General features: G+C 35.9%; 1 protein-coding gene across 2 annotated transcripts in view; it reads left to right on the top strand.

Annotated features, from left to right (window-relative positions):
* AKAP6 (A-kinase anchoring protein 6) overlaps positions 1-23,472 on the top strand; it is a 451,824-nt gene that overhangs the window by 294,300 nt on the left and 134,052 nt on the right. For both annotated transcript variants that reach the window (XM_045569009.1, XM_045569000.1), the window contains exon 8: positions 12,849-12,997. In XM_045569009.1, the coding sequence (XP_045424965.1) occupies positions 12,849-12,997 (149 nt within the window). The remainder of the gene's footprint in view (positions 1-12,848; positions 12,998-23,472) is intronic.

The following is a 23,472-nucleotide window of genomic DNA, read 5'->3' as shown; positions in this document are numbered from 1 at the left end:
GAGTTGTTTGTCAGCACTGGCCAAGAATTTCTGCTTTCTACAAGGACATTGCTTCTCTTTCAGGCTTCTACCAAGATAGTTCATGAGCTTTAATGCAATAGCTCATTCATTCATTCATTCAACACACAATTTCTGGATAATTATTAATATGAACAAGAAATATGTGGTCCTTGTCCTTGTGGAATTTACATTTCAGTGGGATATGGATCAAAAACAAGTAATCATGCAAATAAGAAAGATAAAATAAAAATTACCCAGTCAGATAAATATAATTGTAAGTTGTAAATATTAGAAAGAAAACAAATAAGGCCTGAGAGAAAGAGAATATAGTAGATACCTACTGGAGATAAGATGATCAGGGAAGGAAGTAACATTTAAACTGATACTTAAAGGATTTGAAGATACCGTCCATGTGAAGAAGAGAGGAGGAAAATTCTAGGCAAAGTAAACAGCATGTCCAAGGTAGGAAGGAGCTAGGTTCATTCAAGGAATTGAAATTGAAAGAAGCTGAGTATAGCTGGAGTGTGTGGGCAAGGGCAGGAGCAGCTTAGGAGGAGGCTGGGTGATGGACAGCCAAGGCCAAAGTAAGCACCAAAGACTCAGGTACCCGGGAAGAGATGTGTCTGCAATACGCTGGTTGAGGATGAGGTCAGATCTTTCCTTTAAATAGATTTTAAGTATAGCATCTAATACCTTCCATTGCATTATCTTGCCACATAAGGGGGAAAATAGAATAATAGAGAAATTTTTGTTGAAATTTGTCTACTTTGGACATAGCAATGTTAGGAAGCCTTTTATAATTAATCTCTTGGCTTAGGAGATTATAACAGTTCATTTATTCACTCTAGTCCTAAAGTGAAGGAATATAAAAATGTACAATTGAGATAAGCAAAAGTGGGGAGAAAGCAAGAGCATGTAATTATGGTTAGCTTGTCCCTTACATAAAATATCGGTATGCCTGATGGATAGGAATCAAGCCACTGAAGAGGAAAAGAAAATATGTATTTGTATCATTAATATTTTTTTCATTCTTCTCTGGATATAATAGCAAAGAGGTAGTAAGAAATTTCAGGAACAACTAAGCAACAAGTCAGGCTTTACAAGCTCTAAGCAGCAATGATGATCAGTCTGTGTAATCATAAAGATGATACAATGCTTGGAACTCACTATTGTAGAGTTTTTGTGTGTATGGCTTTGTCACAGATCTACCAGAAAATAGCCCTAGTAGTTCCTTTTAACATTTGGTGAACTAGTAGAAAAGAGGGAAGAATTATTGGATATGGTTTTGAGTTTTAATGTATGTCCTAGAGTTTTGCTTTTGAGAAGATTATTGCAATGTCAACTTACAAAAGAATTTTGCTTAACATTTTGTTTAAGAATATTCCATTTTGGGTTCTATGGGCACTATCGTGATAACTGCTCTTCACACTCAACATACATCCTCATATTTTCCCCTTGCTCTTCTACTGCCTTTATTCTCCTCATCCCACTTTCTTCCTATGGGGTCTCCTCTCCAGCTGACATGCATAAGCCAGTTTCTGAGGTTCTGCGATCTTCCCTAACCGTGCAAATTGAGGCCCCATAGGAAATCCCAGCTTCACATAGTCTCCTGAGACCCAGACCACTAGGAGTTGGACCAGGATGAGTCTTAGGCATAGATGAGGAAGGTGAACACCCAAGACTTGGAGGTGTTTTTCCAGGTTCTCTCCATTCTGGCTGTGCACATAGATTTCCACCCATAGCTTTTCCTAAAATTATCTTGTAGATTAATGCATTTCTGTCTTTAAGTGAAGAATATTGAAATTGATGAGCTTAGAGATGTTCTATGTTAAGATGTTAATGCCTGTGAATATTTTATATGAATTAGTGTATCAGATGTCTTTTTAATTCAACAGCTAACAAGAGTATGGATGGGGGAGCATGGACAAGGTATAAGGTAGTGGGGAGCTATTGTGTGTGGAAGCTATTACGTATGACTTTGAGAATTACTGGAATATTCTTATCAGCATTTAAGGTATTTAACTTAGCATCTTCTGCTTCTATTAGAATTTTTCAATTAAACATACTTATGCCTTTATATTATTATTATGACTTTAGTAAATTGATTAATAACCAATTTCTTAAGAAGCACAGTTTTTCCTAGAAAAATATTGTTTTGATATTTCCTACAAATATAGCTTTAAATAAAATATCTATTATAAGTTTTAAAATTACTCTTCTGATTTTCTTTCTTTTCTTCATCTTTAAATATTTCTCATTTATCAGTGGACCACATCTCAGTACATTATCTGGATAAAGTGTATTTTCTCCCTTTTAAATACTTTTATATTCTCATCTGTTTTTATGGCATGTTACTGCATGTCTCCAGAGGCACACAGAATTTTTATTTTCAAGTAAATTTATATTAGTTACAGTCTCCAGCTGTTTTAGATATAGGATCATTTCCTGTTGGTACTGTTTCCAGGACAATTCTTTTTTCCCCTCACAAAAATGAAAAATGTAATTTAACAAAGTCATCCTATAATTGCCTTCATATCTAGCAAGGTATCTAGCAATCTAAATATTTCATTTTATTTAAAACATCTGTCTGCAGAATATCTAGTGATTGTCCAGGGCTATATCATCCTTAGGAAAGGCAGCTGCTGCCATTTTTATTTAATTTATAAGGAACCATCAAAAATGCCTTTTTAATATTGAGTCTTCTGCCACTATGTCATGTATGAAATTTTTTAAAAATGAGAATACCCTACTTTTGGGGGGACTTGCAATTAATTTAATCTTTTTCAAATTGGGAAAGACCATTATTTCTAAAATCACTATGGAAATACTCTAAGAATAGTAAGGTTTTGTTATGTATGTATCAAAGTATCATAATAAAAATGTTGGTATGCTGCTCACACTGGAATCACAGTTTAATTGCTAAGCTTTTTTAATGTCAATTTTCTATAGTGTGTCTTCTTTCCATTTATAATAAAAATGTAAAGTCTTTTTTATTGTGAAGTCTTTTTGCAGATTAGAGCAGTCAGTTGATATTTTCTTGTTATTTTTCAGAAATTGCATAGAGAAAGATGGCAGCTTCTATAAAAGCTCTTTGTCTTGGGGGTAATACTGAACTTTGCTTGTAGAAGAACCTATTTGTAAATTCTATTTATTGTGCATGACCCTTGGAGCCTAAAATGAAGTGTTTAACTTTTAATAGATTATATCAATTTAGGCTCAGCTGAATGCCAAAAACAATAGACACCAGGCTTTTAATAGTGTGTCTAAATGAGAAAGTTTACCTTTTCCAAGGAAATAATCAAAATATTCCTTTTTGGAACACTAAGAGTATGAAAGGGAAATGATTATGGTTCCCTACTGACATACTGTTGTGATTGACAGGAAAAACCAACATGCATGCCACCTGAGACATCTTGTTCAGGAACTTTCTGGAGAGTAGTAAATTGGTGTTGGCACAAACACAAAAAAATAAAATGACTTGATTCAGCACTTTTCAATTCTAAATCCCCAAACACTAAAGAAAGAAGTAAATATTCATCAAATGATCAAAATTTATATTGATTTTTATTCTACATTAGCAGCTCAAAGTCAAGATTCTTGACAGGGTGGATGTCGGTTTGAATGATTCTCTTTGAAATGAGGATATAGGCACTGAGCTGAGTGCTACCATGCATTCCTGAACCGTAGGCCCTGATTATTAGAACCCTAGGAGGCTAAATTTTTAAAGAACAGTATAAAGGCACACTTGTTTGGTTCTGTTTTGATAACTAAATTATTATTATTAGTATGTAAAGTAAATCTTGTTGTTCCTGCTTCATTCCTTCCTTTCTATCACCATCTAAGGACAACAATTTTATAGAATTTCAAAGGAACTGGAGTGCACATCGTTGTAGTCACAGAGTTAATAGCAGGATTTGCCAGCATAATTGTACTTTTGAAGGAAGTGCCAGTCCTGCAGGGCAAGAGAAGCTAAGATTGTATCTTCACATTATACATCTTTAATTTTTAGTTTCTGCCAGAAAGTAAATAAGGATTTGATGTAGTGGAATTGAGATGATGGGAATAAAGATGCTGCCATAGAATATAAACAGAGGATGCCTATGTCATTGTGTAGATATTTGTTAAGGAAACCGTAGTGGAGAGACATCGAAAATTCTAATCATCCCTTCCAGTCCACACAGTATAATCACCCTCCCTTCCAACCCTAGCTCATGACATAAAATGCTGAATTCTTAATGAGTTTAATGACATGCATTACAAAAAGGAAGGAGTGATGGCTGATGAAGCTCTCCACAGTGTAATTTTTGATATATTTGTTCTTTATGTTTGTTAGGTAGATATGTTTTTGTTGTTGTTTTTAATAAACATCTCATCTGTCATTAAAATGAAGGAAAAGGACATTTTATTTACATATAAACAAATGCAGAAGAAATAATGAAAATAGTGTTAATGTTAATTTCTCCGCTTTGTCTAAATGCTTACCATTTAACAAATATCATTAAAGACATAGCTTTAAAATTGAATTTCCTAAACATCATAGTGAATGTTTTCAATGGTTTGCAAACAAGTTAACAGAAATAAAGATAACCTTTTAAAGGTTATATTTATGTCATATTTTTAACTTAAATCAGTTATCTTTTGCAGTTGTCTTGATTTCCTTAGCCATGAGATCTATAAACAAACCTTGAGAACATAAGGCTAGGTTTTCTGGGCCTCTAATATGACCATAGTTTTGTTACTAATGTACAAAGATTAGTATATGCAATAGTCTTTGCTAAGTAATAATATTAAATCAGCTTTGAGATTCTTTGTTAAATTTTTGATATAGATTTAATTTTTAACAAGGGAAATATTCATATTTTTTAAAACTTTCATGACTCTCTTGTCCAATAATAAAAAGAACATTCTAACAAACTTACTAATTGTTTCTCTGGCAACATTTTTGAAGTGTAATATTGGATTTATCCTTGAATGAATATTTGAGCTCCTATTATATATAATTTTTCTGTGATTTTAGATTAACATTCCCTGAGGGTAGATACTGTGTCTGACTCAGATTTGTATCTTGCATAATGCCTTACACATAAGAGACACTCAAAATATATTTGTTGAATGAATAAATGAAAACCTTTAATCAACTTTACTCCAAAGAAATATATCGCTCCTTTAGTCGTATGACTCCCTGCTCTGGCTGGTAGAAAGGAAGCTTTGGCACCCACTCAGTCAGTCATGCATGTAGGACTGGAAAAGCAACATGAGATTCTCATTTGTTGTAATGCCAAATGTTATTTGTATTTAGCCAGAATGTAGCTAATCATAGATATGTGAATAAATGCCTATAGAGAGTTCATTTCTGGACAAAGGAAATGCACTTTGAATTCAATCCAAAAGGTGAGTTATTTTAGGAAATTATGAAGCACCAACAATGACACAAAAGCAAAAACACACAAAATAACCCGATCTTAGAAAAAAACACTATAAAGGTGACAACTCTAAATCCTTGAATGAGTATGGGGAACTCTGCCAAACAAAAGAGTAGATGTTTCCAAGTGTAGATTCTAATCAACCCTGGAAATCCTTGGCGAGGCCTGTGGGGGTCTTGAAACCTGAAGGTCTTTCCAAAAGAAGGAATCGTTCTGGGCCAGTTGCATAAGAGGAATACTACGGGGACAAAAGAGGAGAGGCACAGTATTTGTGTAAGGAAGAAAAAGAAAAGGCATGTGCTTAGAGATACTGTATTTAAGGTAAAAAAAAAAAAAAAAAAAAAGACTGTAGTGAAAGTAAGAAAATATCCCCAAATGACAAAATTATTGCCAGAAAAAGTAAGGTTCCCCCCATTATATTGAAGGGTCCCTGTGATCTTCCTGAGCTAGTGTAGACTCTTCAAAATACAAACTGTGGCATTGTTGATATCTCCTCCAAAAGCCCAAATGGCTCTTGAATTAAGGAAGCTGTTGTTTTCTTTTTTTATTTTTCTAGAGAACAGTAAACCCATTATATATTTCAGTAAGTTTCTTTTCTGTCAAAAAAAAAGTCTCCTTCCTAAGGGAGTATGAACCCAACAATTTTTAAAAATCATGCTGAGGCTACAGCCTTCAAACTCTCTATTTCTTTGTACATTTTAAACCATTTCAGATGTTTGAACTCAGTAAAATTTATTCAGTCAACTTGTATAGAATGCATGTCCCATACCATGTGCTGTGCTGGGTATCAGGGATATAGCAGTGAACACATGGACAAAAGCCCCTGCCCTCATGGAGCTTCCAGTCCACTGGGAGAAGAATGGACAATATAGAATAAGTAACACGTTTGGCTACACATGCTAAGTATTAATATGTAGGAAGGTGGCAAGTGAGGGTGAGTTGTGGTTTTAAGTAGCAGATCAGGGAAGACCTGAATGACAGTATGACATTTCAGCAAAGGCCTCAGGGAAGTAAGAGACTGAGCTGTCACACAGACAAGAGCAAATGGTCCAAGAGCACGACCATCAGCTTTGCTGGAGCAGGCAGGAATAGGTTGAGGACTGAGAACTGACCATTGCATGAGGAATGTGAACAAAAGCCTGATTGAAGTATGTTCGAGACAAAAGAGGAAAAAAAATGGAAACAGCAAGCATAGATAACACAAGTAAAACTGGTTTTGCTGTAATGGAGAACAGAGAAATGGAGCAATAGCTGGAGGACTGACTAGTGTCAGTGGATCATTTTCTTTTTCTTCTTTTTTTTACCATGGGAAAAAAACAGCATTTTTTATACTAATTTGCTAATGGGAATAATGAATTAGAGAAAAAAAATCTTGCTGCAGGAAAGAAAGGTGATTTTGGGGGGTGATCATCTTCGTGTAGATAAAAGGAGGCCTGGTATAAGGCATTGGCTTTAGGAATCTGGACAGCTTCCACAGAAACAGGAGATGTAGCAGAGGACATGGGCCCAGATATGCAAGTAGGCAGTAGCTATTGTGAGGACCTCTGAATTCCAGTACGAGTGAGCAAGGAGACGTACAATGGTATGGTTAAGAAAGAGTAAAATTAATTTTCATATTCTCAGGATGCTTAACCCAACAAACGATTCTGGGACATGTAGTGATAATTAAATAATTATTTCTTAACTAAACTAGTGCTTTTTAGGACAAGGATAAGGCATATATGGATACGTGATAAAAAAGTAATTATATGTTAAATCCTTCACGATTATTAGATTGACTAAAATTTACCACCTCAATGTGTTATGTGCTATCATTACTTAGACACATAAGACCAGAGGGAAGTATATGGTTGAGTAATGATTTAGGCCCCAAAGATGAACATTGAATTTGGATCACCATATACCAAGCCAAATTTCAATAAAGTATTTTAGAACACTGTGTTTTGTGTCCTGATTAAATTATTAATTTGTAGTCTAAATTTGAAGATGAGTATCTCTAAGTGATAGCGTATAAAATAAAGGGGGGAAAACATGATAGGATTGATCAGTAACAAAGCAATTGTATTAAATTTTAGATGAGAAGGCAGCATTTCTAACTTTATTAGGCTGCCATAACAAAATACTACAGACTGGGTAGTTAAATAACAAATTATTTCTCATGGTTCTGGAGGCTGGAAGTCCAAGATCAACATGTCTGCGGGTTTGGGTTTAGTTTCTGGTGAAACCTGTCTCTTTGACTTGCAGATAGCAGCCTTCTCACTGTGTCCTCATATGGCCTTTCCTTTATGCAGGTGTATTTCTGGTGTCTCTTCCTCTTCTCATAAAGACATCAGGCCTATTGGATTAGGGCCCTACTCTTGTGACCTCATTTAACCTTAATTACCTCCTTAAAGATCATATGTCCAAATATAGTCACATTGGGTGTTAGGGTTTCAACATGGGAACTTAGGAGTAAAAGGACATAATTCAGGCCATAACATGATGTTAAAGGTTTTCTAGATGTACTAGTTACTAGACTTAGGCATTCTCACTGTTTGCTATACTGGGTATCCAGTGTAACGGGAACTGATAGTTCTCTTCTCAATGCAGCGTTCTCAAAGTATACCAGGTAGCAGGAGCTATATCAGCATATTTGGACTAATCCATCTGATGACTATCTTGTCATGACAGAAAATGGAAATGGAGGAAAGTTAAGGCCATCACAGAAAGTTTCGTCTGGCACTTTGTTGTGCCCAAGATAGTGTCCAAGTTCCCTAATGTGACATCCTCCACAGTCCATCCCCTTCCACTTCAGCCTCTTCATTCAAATGCCCCAAATCTCCAGCCACCATTCTTTGAATTTGCCACATCCTTTCATGACTCTGAGTCCCTGAACAAATGGGTTACTCTGCCCATAAAGATACGCATCTTATTCTTCACCTGACAAAGCCATACTTACTATCTCAGTTCTGGCTGCAATGCCACTTCTATCAAGCCTTTACTGTCCATCCCCCCACTTCAAGCAATAAATTGTTTTATTTTCCATCCTCCCTGACAGTAATTTTATCTGGACACTTGTAGTTATCTGTTGTCATGGCTCTCTCCCCTACCACACGGCATTCCCTCAGGAGAAGCACCTTTGTTTTATTCTTCCTTGTACCCATAGTTCCTAGTGCAGTTCCTGAGACATGATAAAGTCTCAGTGACTATATGAGTAATAAATGGATAGATGCATAAACGTATGAGTCATTCATTCAACAGTTATTTACTGACCCTCCTACCATGTTCCAGATACTGCCAAGGTGCTGGGAATGCAAAATGGCAAAGGAGACAGACACAGTCCTTTACAGAACTTGGAGTCTGGAGATAGAGACAGAAAAAATGTAAACCAGCAAATGCAAGAATTTTAAATTGTGATATGTGCTATGAAGGAAATTAACCTGGTTCAGAAATAGAGAAAAATAGAGTGAGTCTACTTTTGAAAATAGAGTGAATCTACTTTTGATAGGGTAGTTAGGGAAGGATTCTCTGAGAAGTAATATGTCACCTAAGAGCTGAAGGATGAGAAGACATTAACAAGAGGATGTTTCAGAGAAGGGAACAGTATGTCCAGAGGTCCTGAGGCAGGAAAGAGGTATTCAAAGAACTGGAATGTTTAAATAATTGAAAGTAGGCAAAGATGATAGGGGCATGGTGATTAAGAGGAAGACTAGTAGGAAAAGAGATGTAGGCAGACAGGAAGTAAATCTTACAGACCATAGGTAGAAATTTGTTTTTTAGGTCTGATGCAGTAGGAAAGCAGCTCATGTCTTATAGAGATCATTCTGACCACTATAAGGGAAGAGATTGAAGGGGTAGGAATGAGTGAAGGGAGATACATGTTAGAAAATTGCTGTACTTCAGGTGAGACATAATGAAGGCTTGGACTAGGCTGGCAGAGTGTAGATTGGAGACACAGACTAGAGAGACATTTTAGAAGAAGAATCAACAATATAGAAAGTAGCTTGCTGGAGAAATGAAAAAGAGGAGTCAAGAATGACTCTCATGTTTTTGACCTGAGCAATAGATGGTGCCATTTATTTAAAATGAAAGGTCTAAATACAGAAAGGTTTAGGGGATGTGGTGAGGATGAAAATGAAGAGTTCTGTTTTAAGTAGCGAGGCCTAAAGTAATCCAAGTGGCAATGTCAAGTGATTGGTTGAATATATAAATGTGGAGCTCAGATAAGAGGATTGGAAGGCATTACTATACAGTTGGCGTTTAAAGCCATGGAAGAGAGTATAGATAAAGAAAAGAGGTCCAGAATCAAGCCCTGAAACGACACACCAGCGATCTTAGCTATGAATTAAAAAGATCAATCAATGAACAATACATAAAACGAATTTGAGGAGGGAAAATGACTGAGGATCCATTGCACTGGGTAACCCAATGGATGATGCAGACCTAGGCTAGAGTAAGTGAAAACTGATCCTTTTTCTCTTCTCATTATCTGCTCTGTCCCGTGGCATTCTCATTTTATCTCCTAAAGTCAACCATTGCCTCTGTGTTTGTATTTTAATCTTAATATTTCTACCTGCTTGCTGAACATCTCATTCTGAGCATCCCACCAGTACCTCAAATTAAAAGACCCCCCAAAAAATCCAGCTCATTTCTTCCATCCACCTGTATTTCTCTTCTTACACTACTATTCCTATTGATGGGACTATGGGTCTCTCAGTGACCTAGAAATGAAAAGGTGGTTCTGTTACTGAGTCTTGTTTTTTTTTTTTTTATTTTAATAAGTTGCCAAATTCTTTTGATTACACACCTTTAATATTATTTAATCAAGCTGTTTCCATTTGTAAAATATAGTCACTTTAAAAAGTACCCACTGTTATCATAGATGCTAATGAAATTCTTTTAACCAGAGATTGTGTTACTATTTTTAAAAAACTATATTTTCCTCAAATCTTTCTCCTAAAAATCTCTCTTTGGACTGAGATATAGTATGAGAAAAAGTTAAGACAGTCTACAGAGAGATTTAGACTGGCAAAGCCATTCAACCTTAGCAGAAGGAACTACTTTGGTTCTATTTTTATCCTCACATTTAGGAATGAATCACTGAAAGCAGAGAGAGAAATAGAGATGGATAGGAAAGACCTGGGCCATCTAATTCATCTCCTTGGTAGTGCAGGGAAGTTTCCTATGTCAAATACCTCTGAAATATTGTGCAATAAAAGTCTTAGATTACAACATTTCAATCATTGTGTAAGGTGATTAATTATCTTTCCAGTTGCTCTCAGCTTTTTTCTCTGAATTCCTTTCCATGTATCCCTGTCATATGAGAGGTGTTTCCCTTTGTACCCAGAAGGGACCAAGGATCACAAAGGGATGAATGCCAAGTATTTTCTGTAGTGGTGATGAATCTTACGTTAATTTACTTTACTGCTTTATGATCATTGTTGTGACCAGTGGCACACATTTGTGAGGTCATTTACCCAGAACAAACAGTGGTTCAGTTTGTCACTTAGGATGTTTAAAAACTAACAGGAACTTCTAGATATCAAACATGTCCCTTGACACCTAATGGCACAGATGCATTATTCTAATGAGGTCAGTGAAATACTTAGTGTGGGTGTAATACTCATTATGCCCTATAGATTTTTGGTGGAAGAGAGGGGGTAGCATTTGGGAGTAGTATGTTTTTAAGTTCTTTGACTGTTGTTTAATATATCTGTAATCTTATTTATCACATAACAATTTGTATATTTTCTTAAAAGATGTATTCTGTTGATTTTCTGATCGATTCTCTATATTCTGTCTTATCCTTTTTAAAAAAATATTCTTACTCAGTAGGTGTTATTCTTTCAGTTTCCATGATGCTTGCAAACCTCTTAATTGGTGCTCTTCTATATATGCCATTAACATTCTGCATACCCCCTCTTCCACACCATTAATAAAGATGCTAATGACACTAGATCTAGCATTTCCTTTGTGCACCTTACCCCAAACTGAATATACTCCGTATAACATTATTCTTTGTTTACAGTGTTTGACATAATTCTTAATCCAATTGAATCTGTTCTTATTCAAGCCAATAGTTTGGGCAAGAAAAGTTCTCATGAACCAAAACATACATTGTAGTTTTTAACTGATTTCAGAAACCTCAATTATATAACTTTAGTAATTTTAACATAGTTTAAATTATTCCTCAGCAATCTAGAGCATTCATAACTAGCTACTTATGAAAAGCAACAATATAGGAATTTGAGACCCAATTTTTCATAAGCCACCCATTTCCTCTACAGAGTCCTAATTTGGACTTTTAAGCAGCTGCCACTTTATAATATTCACTTTTTCTCCAAGTTGAGTCTGTAAATCTAAAGACCAGGTGAAAGGCCTTGGTCAGCTCTGGATACTGAGAGTAGAAGGTCATGTCTGACTTGCCTTTTCTCCTTATATGTTATAGAATTCTGGCAGTTACCCAACAGCTGACCCAGAACTATTTTTCTTAAGAGACTGTAATAATATTGTAAAGTAGCAGTATTAAGATTTATCAGAAATGTTAATGGACATGCTTGGGTTTAGTGACACACACTACAAAAAAGTACGTGTTCTTTGGTCCACGATGTACATGAACTCAGCATTGCCCCCTTCCCTTGACCATGGACAAGCATGCCCCCAAGAAGACTTCATTCTGTCTCATCTGGTGTTCTAAGGAAACCTAAAGCCACAGAGATCACAACAGCTGCAATAAATAAAGCATCTGTTCAATACATTTCCATGCCAAATATTATTCAGCATTCTTTTGGCCTTGGTTTGATAGAAAACAGCGTGGTGAACTTACTGTCTCTCCTTTACTACGGTGAGCCCCAAGTAACTATGAATGATTTAACAATTCAAAATTGCATGTAAACAAAATCACACTGTTCCCTCTACTTTAAAATTATTAAGACAATTATAAAAAGAACCCCCAAAAATGTAATAAAGGAAGTCTATTGTTATTATTGAAGAGGTACTAGAATTAATACTTGGCTTTTTTATTCTCCTCAGAGAAGATATTAGAAAAGCATCCAGAATATGTGTCCATGCAAATGTATGGGTTGGAGGGAGATCTTTAAAAAATAAGTGTTACATATGTGGCAGTATGAGGAAGAATATTATTAAGGAATTTCACAGAATTTTTATGTAAAGTCCTATCATACAGTATTATGATCTCAGGGATATTTTGTGATATTTACAGAGTCTTCTGATGTTCATTTATTCAGGTCTTATTTTAAGGAAGAACTTATAAGATTCAGATCTAAAATATAATTTTGTAATACGCCCAGTTTATTCCATTAAATCCAACTCAAAAAGGAGCGATATAATGATGTAAACAATTCCCATTCTTTGAGTTGTTACACTTCACTTGAAATGCATTCCTTCTGAATTAAAACAGCAATTCCTCTTTGTTTCCCTCTCCAGGCTGAGGTTCAACTATGCTACCTGGAAGCACAAAGAGATGCTGTTGAGCAGATGTCCCTCAAGCTGTACAGCGAGCAGTACACTAGCAGCAGCAAGAGAAAAGAAGAGTTTGCTGATATGTCAAAAGTTCATTCAGTGGGAAGCAATGGGTAGGGAACTATTCTTTTTGTTGTTTTATTCTCACTAATCTACTTTTTCAGTGATTTTCCACTGGTAAGTGTTAGGCAGGCGTTTCCTCCCTGGCTAACAGACAAGGAGAAGCTCAATAGACTAGGCATTTATGTTCTTTTCCATTCATGCTAGAATTGAAGATTGTGGATTTTATCAGCCTCTGTCATCTAACCCAGAATTCCTAAATTTGTTATTATATTTTTAAATATAGCCTTATGATTTTATGAGTGTTTTGTGACTACATTGTATCTACAGTATTGATCTTCCTTCTTCATAAATTATTTTTTTCCTTATATTTTCCCCCTTTAAACTTCACAGTTAATGTTAAAGTCTATTTAAGGAATTTTAAACACTTGAATCTCATTGGAAACTTGGTAGAACATAATTTTCCTGAGTAACATAGGAAATTAATAATTCTTTCGAGACCATGGGCTAGCTTCTTAGCTTCACATAAAGTCACTTGGTATAACAGACTAGCACTTGAATTGTCTATGGTATTTGAAAGGACCCAGCACCTTCAGTGACCCACCAATAATTTCATTCAGCCTGAGACATATGACTGTATTTGTATTATACTAACTACCCATACTATTGAATAGTTAAGTCATGTATTCAGATATTTTCAAATGACTTTAAAATTATACAAACATTGTGTCTCTCTATATTTTTTCTGAATCAGTTTTAATATTTAATAGGTGATTATTAAAGAGTAAAGGAGTAGTGATGAAATTTAATTATTTCATACTTTTAATAACTTGATAATAATGATACTCATAAAAATGGAAACAGTAACCTCTTTCACTTTTATTCTTGAACCAGACAACGGGGATAAACTATTCTCCAAAGTTATATTACCCATTAATAACATTATATAAACCTAAAGGGTGTAACTCTAGCCAAAATATTCCCTGAAAGGGCAGAAGGAAGGACCCTTTCATGTACTTATTGGCATTTATCTTTTAAAGTGCTTATAGTTCTGACTGGACGTGCAATCCTCATATAAAGTTTTGGGATAAATTAAGTACACAGATTACACTTTCTGTCTTCTTATAAAATCCCAGGGTTCTAAGAATACAGGAAAAGTATCAGAGTCATAATTCTGTTTTAGAAAGGAGAAAGGATTTTTCAAATTTTCAGATTTATCTATCTATATAATTTGTTGTTCTATCACTATATTTTTTATACGTAAGACATTTTTATATATAGTCAATTCATCTTATTTGATTCAGTAGACATTTATTCAACAGAAGAAAAACACAGCAGCAAGTAAGAAAGAAAAGGTTAAATCTTGAAGCATGAACAATAAGCTGTTTTGAGGCCTTAATGTGCTTTAATTTCTTTAAATGCCTAAACAGTCTCTGGTGTATATGCAAGCACAAACTTTAGGTCACATTTTCATGTTTTCTAAAAGCCCTGGGGATTGAGCAGCACCACGTGCTTCTGACCTCAGATTCCAAGAGCCCAACCTGAGTACTTACTCTGGACTCCACAAATCATAAATCTGCCCTGGGAATTGCTTAGTTAACAACAAGCATTGTTCTCTGAAGTGGGAGTAGGTGAACTTGCCTGATATCCTTTGTTTATGGTCCCTGGGGTGCTGAAGGATGTGCATTGTGCAGAAGTTTAAGAGCGCACTGAAGGAAAGCCAGCTATTTAATACTAAGGACAAAAACCATATACTCCTTTCTATTTTCTGTTTACATACAGAAAAGCATTGTTTGAGAAATGCATGTGGGTGAGGTTATCTGGGATGTGCTCCCCTTGAAACTCTCTGTTCCCACAGTTAAATCCTTACTTCTGAAGCCTTAAAAACATAGCTTTATAAAATTATCTGCAACAATGATACATAAACTTCATTAACCGTTTCTTTTGTTACATAGAATGAACATTGTTTTCAATAAGTAATTGTGGGCCTAGTGTGGGCTTTCAAGGGTCTTCATTCCATATGCAGATATCCAATATACTAAAAAGAAAATTAAGTTGGTGATACATTTCATATAGTTTGATTTTTTCCTCATGGCTACATGCATGCTAAGACGATTATATGTACTAATGTAGTTGAAAAATGAATAAATCTACGCCACAGAAGACTCAGCTCCTACATAGAATGGTGACCTTGAATTTCTGAGAAGTTTATATGACCAAAATATCTTTTAGAAATGAATTTATAACCTCTCTGGCTTGAGGAAAAGGTGTGCATCAAGGTGATATATCGCAGCTTATATACAACTATGAATTGTGTCCTTAGCAGTCATAAATATGTGTGGTGAGAGGATCTCCCTGAATGTATGTGAAACTGTATGAGCTCTAGTAAGAGAGTTTGTTTACCTGTGGGAAACACCTGGCACTGTCTCCAGCATCTCAAAGTGGAGCCATGGCTCCTGGAGGGACCTACAATGTGTGAGTGATTATCAGCAGTAGCAGAAGTCAATGCTTTTCAATTTAAGTGAAAGCACTTATTAGTTGCCTTGTTTTTGTCATCCAATAAATATTCATTGGGGGCCTACTATGTATATGGCATGATGCTCTGGGCATAGTTTGTCAAGAACATTTACATTCTATGTATTTTGTAAAGTGTAACCATCTCTTTTTCAGATATCTCTTCCTATTGAGAGCTTGTCTGATTAAATTTTTCTAATGAATTTCAAAGATGCTATTCATTAACTAGCGTCATACTTACTGCCAAAATTTAGCATAGATTAAAAACAGGGTCCTTTGTTTAGTGAACAAGTGAGAGAACTGAGAGGCAAAAAGGTTGGTGACTTACTTGTCTGGGATAGAAGCTTTAAGGTGGAGCTAAGACTTCAACTCAGGACTTTGGGTCCATAAAGTTGCCTTCTCTTATAAGATTTCATCCAGACCCTTGATAAACTTTATCCTCCTAAATCCTGTTGTGCATATTCCATACTGTATGAAATTTGAATTAGGGTATCTTCCTAGAATGGAGAAAGGGAGAGTCTTAAGAAGATTTTATTAAAACCACAAGGAAGTTTGGGCAAAACATTGCAAAGCAGGTTTAAATCAGAACAAAATTAACTCATTCATTAATTTAACAAACCCCTTTAAGTACCTTCTGTATGTCAGGCTCTGTATCAAGCAAAGAGATTAAAAAGGTGAAAATGAAATTGTCCTTGCACGTGAGAAGCTCACAGTTTGGTAGGAGGAGCCAGATCTCTGTAAAGAACATGGAATAAAGAATTTCAAATGCTGAGTTATTAATAGAAATCTGGGTAGGGAAGAGGGCAGGGCTTATTGAAAGCAGAGCTCAATTCTGATTGTGTCAAGTGGAATTGGAGCAGGTCAGGAAAGACAGCAGAGAGAGAGGGCTCTGGAGATGATTTTTGAAGGAGGCTAGGTTGGAGAAGAGCTTTTCCATTTAATCTGAAAAACTGTTATTGAGCACCCACAAAGACAGAACACAGTCCCTGCCTTCATTGAATTTATTTTCTAGCGAGGGAATATGGCAGTAAGCCAATACTGACCTGTGCAGTGAGAAGGAGGGGGAAACAGAGTGCTAGGGGAGCTTAGAGCAAACAGGATGGGCCCCATGAAGTAGGGCTGCATCTGTCATATTCACTGCACTCTCCCCTGCATCTGGTGCAGTGCCTGGCACATGCTAGTTGCTCAATGAATGAGTGAATATATGACTGAATAACTAAAATTGATCTGGGCCTAAGAGATAAGAAGCAAAGGTCTAGAATGTCAGACTGCCTGCTGTTCTCATAGGACTGGAGAGCAGAGTAAAAAGTTGGAGGAGATGTGAAAAATAAGGCTTTGGAAGAAGCTGAAGTCCAGATCCTGGAGTTAATTGTTGAATTCATGGTTCTTAAACAGGATAGTGCATCAGGATCACCTGATGAAGCTTTTAAGCAGAAAAATGCCTGCCTGCACCACTCTACTGAAACTATTGATTCAGTAGGCAGAAGTGGATGATAATGATTATATTCTAATGCTCACCACCCATTGAGAACCATAGCTCTGAAGTATGGTCTCTGGACCAGCAGCATCAGCATCTCTTAGGAATTTGTTAGAAATGTCATTTCTGGGTCCCGCTCCAGGCCTACTGAATTGGAAAGTCTCAGGGTGGAGACTAGCAATCTTTGTTTAACAAGCCTCCCAGGTGATTGTGATACTGAAGTTTGAGAAACACCACTTTGGGCATTGGAGATTTTTAGGTTGGGCATTAATGGAGAATGTGGAGACTGGATTGGAAACTAAAGCCTGAAAGAATTGGTAAGGCGCAGTGACCCATGGGATGAGGGGAAAGAGGAAAAGAGAACTACTCTGATGTCCCAGTGTTGGATCAAGAAGGAGAAAGAAAATAGGAGTATTTGGATTCAGATGACTTCGGCATCAGTCAACATTTAATATTTATTGAGCACCTATTAAGTACAGGCTGTGCTAGACACTGGAGACATGGAGGCTGTGGGCCACAAAGGATGGCAGGTATTTGTAAATCAGGAAAGCCTTCTAGAAGTGTCATGGATGATGGCCTAGGGTCAGAACTGACAAGTGTGTTTCCCACAGAGGAGGCAATGTGTGCAAACAGATGGAACCACTAAAGAGTGTCTAGAATGACTAGCTTGGCAGTTTGCAACAATTTTCTGATAATAGTGTGGAGAATAGATTGGTTAGGGCAAGACTAGACAGTGCTCAGTTAAGAGGCTACTGCAGTCATCCATGTGAGAAATAGGGCCTGAGCTAAGACAGCAGCAATGGAAATGGAAAGAAGGAAGTTGAATTGACAGACCTTAGTCATAGTGTGGATGTGGGTTGTTGAGGGAGGGGGGATTTAAGAACAGACCTTCATATTTCAGGTTTGTGCACTCTGGAAAATGGATGTGTCATTCACTGAGGTGGGGAATGTGAGGAGTAGGAGAGGGGAAAGAAGCTGAGTATTTGGGACATTGTTCTTTTGATGATCTGTGGAACATCCAAGTAGAAATGCCTAGGAAGCAGATCTGGAGCTTGGAAATGTTTTGGACTCCTCAACCGTCAGTAAGGACAGTGTGGTTACTATGGGGTGGCAGAGGCTGAGAGAGCTAGGAGCTTACCTGGTGATAGACTATTCCCTTCCCCCCAGGTGAACATAACATTGTCTTTTAGGAATGCATGTTCTAAAAACTATGGATAATCAGAACATTTGATTTCAGTTAGAATATTTCCTGCTGTATTATACAAGGCTTACAAAATAAAGACCACATCATTGAGAATTCCAGGTGGTATCTTGATTAACAGGAATTAAAGACTACAGTTGACTATTATTTACTTTATCTATATAGGTAAAACCTCCGAATCCTAGATATTAGAATGTATTAGGTCTGCTCTGATTGCTTCCAACTATGAAAATATTACCTATCTTTAGGGATAGGCATGCATTCACTCTAGTCTAATTTCCTCAATGAGGAGAGACTAGATTAAAAATTAAGAGTAGAATTCGAGTTGGCACTCTGCTACTTTTCAGTTGTGCAACCTTGATTGGGAGATTTACCTTACCAAGATGCAATATCTCAGTCTACAAAATGGGAATAGTTATTCCAGTCTACTTCATGTATTTTTTTTGCAGCAAGAAAATATAATAATTAAAGAAAATATCTAAAATACCTGGAATGTAATAGATATGTGAAAAATCAGTGAATTAAATATTTATGGTGCACCTATTATGTTGCAGGGAGTGGTACAAGATAGAAATGAAAAAGATATTTGAGATTTCATCTCCATAGTCCTCAGTGTAGTGAGAGAGATACATAGGAAACTTAGATCATCTTATAAAACAATGGGCCAAATTTAAGATGCAGAGTGTTATTAGGGGTACTGAGGAAGGCTACCTAATCCAGTGCCATTGAAAGGAGTCAGGGAAGCTTAGGGTATGAGGGAACATCTGAGCTGTCTTAAAAGATGCATAGATTTTGGCCATTAGAAAAGGGTACAGGGAAGATAAGGATTTCAGCCACAAGACAGTAACTAGGTAAGGATGCGTATCTGTGTGTGTTGAGGCTTATCATAAACAATTTGATGTTGTTGAAGCAGAAGGGCATGGAGATGATTCTTGACTTTGCTTCCTGGGATCAGGAGGGATTCCCAGGGAAGTTCTTGGGGACTTACACTCTTGTGGTGAAGTTCTAGAAGATAGCTCAGTCACATCAGCCACATGCCAGACTTCCTCTGGCTGTGGAAGAAATTGGGCAATGTCCACAGACAGAGATGTAGCTGAGGTTTATGCCTTGTGTCTAAGAATATGGGAGTAATTCACCTCTCATCACACAAGGCTTTAGTGTAAATTTCCCTCCCAGTCCAAGCAGTATATGTAGGTTATTCCTAAGCACAACAGGCTGAAAGAAATGAACTTTAAATAGACTACAATAGGATAATAGACCAAAAGTTTGGCAGGAAAAGATGAGTTTGTTTTCCTTTAGGAAAAGAAGTACCTCTGGATTGGTGTGAAAACACACACAAATATTAATATATATTTATATATTATATAATACAGATTTATATATTACATATAATACAGATTTATATAGTATATAAAATATTAATATTTTTGTATCTATATTTTATTTATATACTGCTTATATTTATAAAACATCTCCAGTGAGAAGTGATATTCACAAGTGAAAACAAATAAATCACTATTTAAAAATATCAATATCATTTGAGCAAAGACCAAACTTGTTTCTCTAAATTACGTAGTAAGATATCCTGAATGACTTACTTCAACTACCTGAGAAAGGATATAATCACTCTGGATTTCACTGCTATGGGGTGATCTTTCTGGTTTTCACCAGATATAAAAGTATCTCTGTGCAATTGGATGGTCATTCATGATCAGTCCTAGTGTCTCTGTCTCTGTCTCTCTCTCACTCTCTCACACACCACATTCACACATGGTGGATATTTTTGGAACATTGCTATATAAAATGTTTTCTTTTTGGTACATATCAGCCATAAAATGAAGTACTCTTCTTATATGTGACAATGTTGAGAACACTCTTACAGATAGGTTAAATCACTAGACGACCCAAAGGAAACCTTATTTATTTCTACTTCTTTCCTTTACTCTTTCCACGTCTCAATGTACCAGTGGATCAGTATTCAATTTAGCCCCTTTTTGCTCCTTCCCTGGTACTCTGGTGCTGTGATAACAATGCAGCATGCAATCAAAAAGAAAAAAAGTGCCTGGCTACTTCCAGGATAACTGATATTCTGACCACTATGTGATTATTAAAATAGGTCTTTCAGGACTAAAACAAACAAAAAATTTCACCACTAGAAATGTATTCACTTAGAGTCATGATATTATACCCCTTTAATGTGCAAATACATTAAACTAATTGCAGACTTAGACAGTCTTCCACTTCAGTGATCTAATGCCATCTATGCCAGGAGCCAACAAAGGGCAAACCAGAGAGGTGGAAGCATACTTTCTGGGAAGTATGATTTCAGAGGTAACAGTAAAGTCAACTAATAAATATATATATGTGTGTGTGTGTGTGTGTGTGTGTGTGTGTGTGTATCCCTTCCATCTTAACAATGCTCAGTTTCTGTACAGTTTTGGGAAGTTGATGCAGTCCACTGAAGAGGGAGAGATGTGCTAACACAGACAGTGAGAAGGCACCTAAGAAAAATCTAATCTACCTCATTTTAGTGTGCAGAGCTTAACTCTTTAATTTAAAATTTATTCCTATGTTCAGCAAAGGATTTGAGTCAACTTTTAAAAATATTGACAATAAAATAGAATATTTGACTGAAATAATTTAGGCAAAAGTAAAATATTTGTAAGAAAATAAACAAATGTATATTTTATGAATGTCCTCAAGAAGGGCTAAGATTTGGCTCTATGCTATCCACACCCAAAAAGTAGAGTGAAATTTCATCCATTAGAAAATTCATAGTGTCCTAAGACTAAAAATAATAATTTATCAGGTGAAGCACAACACTTATGATGTTGAGTCCTGAGAGGAATTTCTCCTGTAGTTCTTTAAGGCAAAGACAGATGTCTGTGATACTACACCCCTACAAGAGAAACCAAATTCCCAGAGCAGTTTTTTGATGTAGACTGCAGAAGTGATGTCAAAGCATAATTCAGTAAGAACAATTCTATAAGTAACTAAAACCTAGTCTGAGCACAGCACTCTGTGGGCAGGGTCAGCCTCAACGGAGGATATGGACAAATTCATCTTGAGAGAACTCTCCATATTAATTCTGCTACCAGGCTTTTTTTAGGGATTGGGCGACAGTTATTTCCAGGTTGTTTATCAATTGTCTATTAAATTTTGGAAAATCAGTGAGGACTAGGGTAGAGTGGGCCTTTTACAAAAAAGTTATTTCTCTAATCCACACCTGTGTGTAGTAGCAAGTCTGGATCTAGTCCCGTTTTAACACACAGATGATAGCATAGGAAGGTTTATTTCTTTTTTAAAAACATCATCTCTTGCTTTGTCCTTTGAAATACAGTTCCCTGTTTGTTCTCCTAACCGCTGATTTTAAAATTCTTCAAAATGTTTTCTAGTTCCTTGGATACAACTTAGTCCAGGGTATTAGCTGAAAATTTGGACAAGGGTTTGACCTCCTGACAGCCTAACAAAATCCTCTAAATATACTCAAAATTCTACGTTGATATTTCTAATTTTATGGATAATGTTGGTGATTAGAATTTTATGGATTATCTTGGTGCTTTATGCCTTTATTTCAATAACAGGTGTTTGTGGACAGACAGTCCATGAGAAAGTGGGGCTAGTTATTAACAAGGTTGTAGGCTTGATTTTATTTTTCTTAGACATCTTCACATGTATGTAGGTATATATAGGAATTGAGAAAATTACTGCTGGAAAGAACTCCATATTCCTTTTTATTTATTAATAGCAAAGGCAGTCTGCTTTTCTCATGAGGAAGTTGCTCATGAATTTTCATTCAAAATAGTAAATTAGTGTCCACACTTTAATATGTTTAGAGTGGAAAGGGATTCTACATGCAACTGTGCATATCAGATTTCATGTCTGGAAAGCTAAATTTTATTCTTTAATGATATTATGATTGGGGTAGGTGCCACTGTTGTATCTCCCTTCTGTGCTTACATGCCATATGGAGTAGAGGACGATGGGAAATTCTGATCTATTATTAGTATTTTACTTCGGTAAAATACTCAAACTATATTTTTGCAAGATTTTGTTACCATTCCCTTTAGTGTCTTTTGAAAACCAGAGACAAACTTCCCTAGGCAAATAATGTGAACAGTGAACACTTAGTGAATATTTGGGGAAAGAATCAATATGCTAAAGAAGCTAGGAAAATTGGATCATTTAATAGAACTCCCAACATAGACAAGGTGGTATTTCAAGAACCAGTCTGGTGTTTTTAGATGTTAGTGTGAAATGAACATTAAGCATACAAAAGATGGATTCTTAAATGCCCCCCAAATATATATATATATAAATTACTGGGCCTTAGATAGAAAAACTGCAAGTACTTTTTAGTGTTATCTTTTCTTCAACCAATAATTGCTCTATTTTGATGATTTCTTAATTCGGTTGTCTATTTTCATCAAAATTCCTTAGTGGGCCAAGCTGAAACCTCATATATTCACACACACCTCCCATTGATTTCACTTGGGTGAAACTTTATCGTTTAAGCAAAGTTTAAGTTGAAATGTTGAGTTAATGATGCTCACTTTAAATACCAAAGGCTGAATGCATTTATGTATTCAAACACTTAGCTAGTCAAACATAACTCCCATCAGGGTTTAGAGTAAGGATGATTTCTTAAACTATTTCAGCCTCACAAGTAATATATTGCCATCCAATCTTCTGAAAAATGATACTAAATAAGCTTGTTAGTATTTTATTTATTTGGTGAAAAGCCCTGGGATCTTTTTTAACCTTCAAAAGGCAGAGTAAAATGGTGGGCGAGCTGTTGAGAAATACTTTTTGTAATTACTCATAGTAGTTAAACCCAAACTTAGATATAAACACTAAAGAAAAAATTGTACACCTATTTCTCTGTAGCCTTGTTTCTATCCCTATTAGATTTGTAGACTATAAATAAATAAATTCATAATTTTATATTTATCTAACAAAAACTTACTTTGAGTTAGAATACTTTTTCTCCCTATAACATGATTAAACTTTTAGATCTCCTGAAAGGTTATACCTACAACAGAATGTCCAGCTCTTCTTGTAAACCCATTTAAGGTCAAGTATATGGCAACTTCAAGGAAAACTATCAAGAAGAATACCATTTTGGTGATGTGTTTACTTTATAACATTTTCATAGAGAATGTAACAGATTTATAGAGTACTAAAATGGTATGCTTTCAGACCTTTTAACATCTAGGAGATTACAAATGAGAGTGAATGAGTTGACACAAAACTGAGCACAATTACAAAGAAAATTTTATGAGGAAATCTCCTCCAAAAGACTAGTTCTTAAGATTCTGAGCTATTTGCCACAATAT

The sequence above is a fragment of the Lemur catta genome, chromosome 1, assembly GCF_020740605.2.
Source record: "Lemur catta isolate mLemCat1 chromosome 1, mLemCat1.pri, whole genome shotgun sequence".
NCBI lineage: Eukaryota > Metazoa > Chordata > Mammalia > Primates > Lemuridae > Lemur > Lemur catta.
Note: the sequence above shows the minus strand (reverse complement) of the source record. Positions and strands in the feature narration are given on the sequence as shown.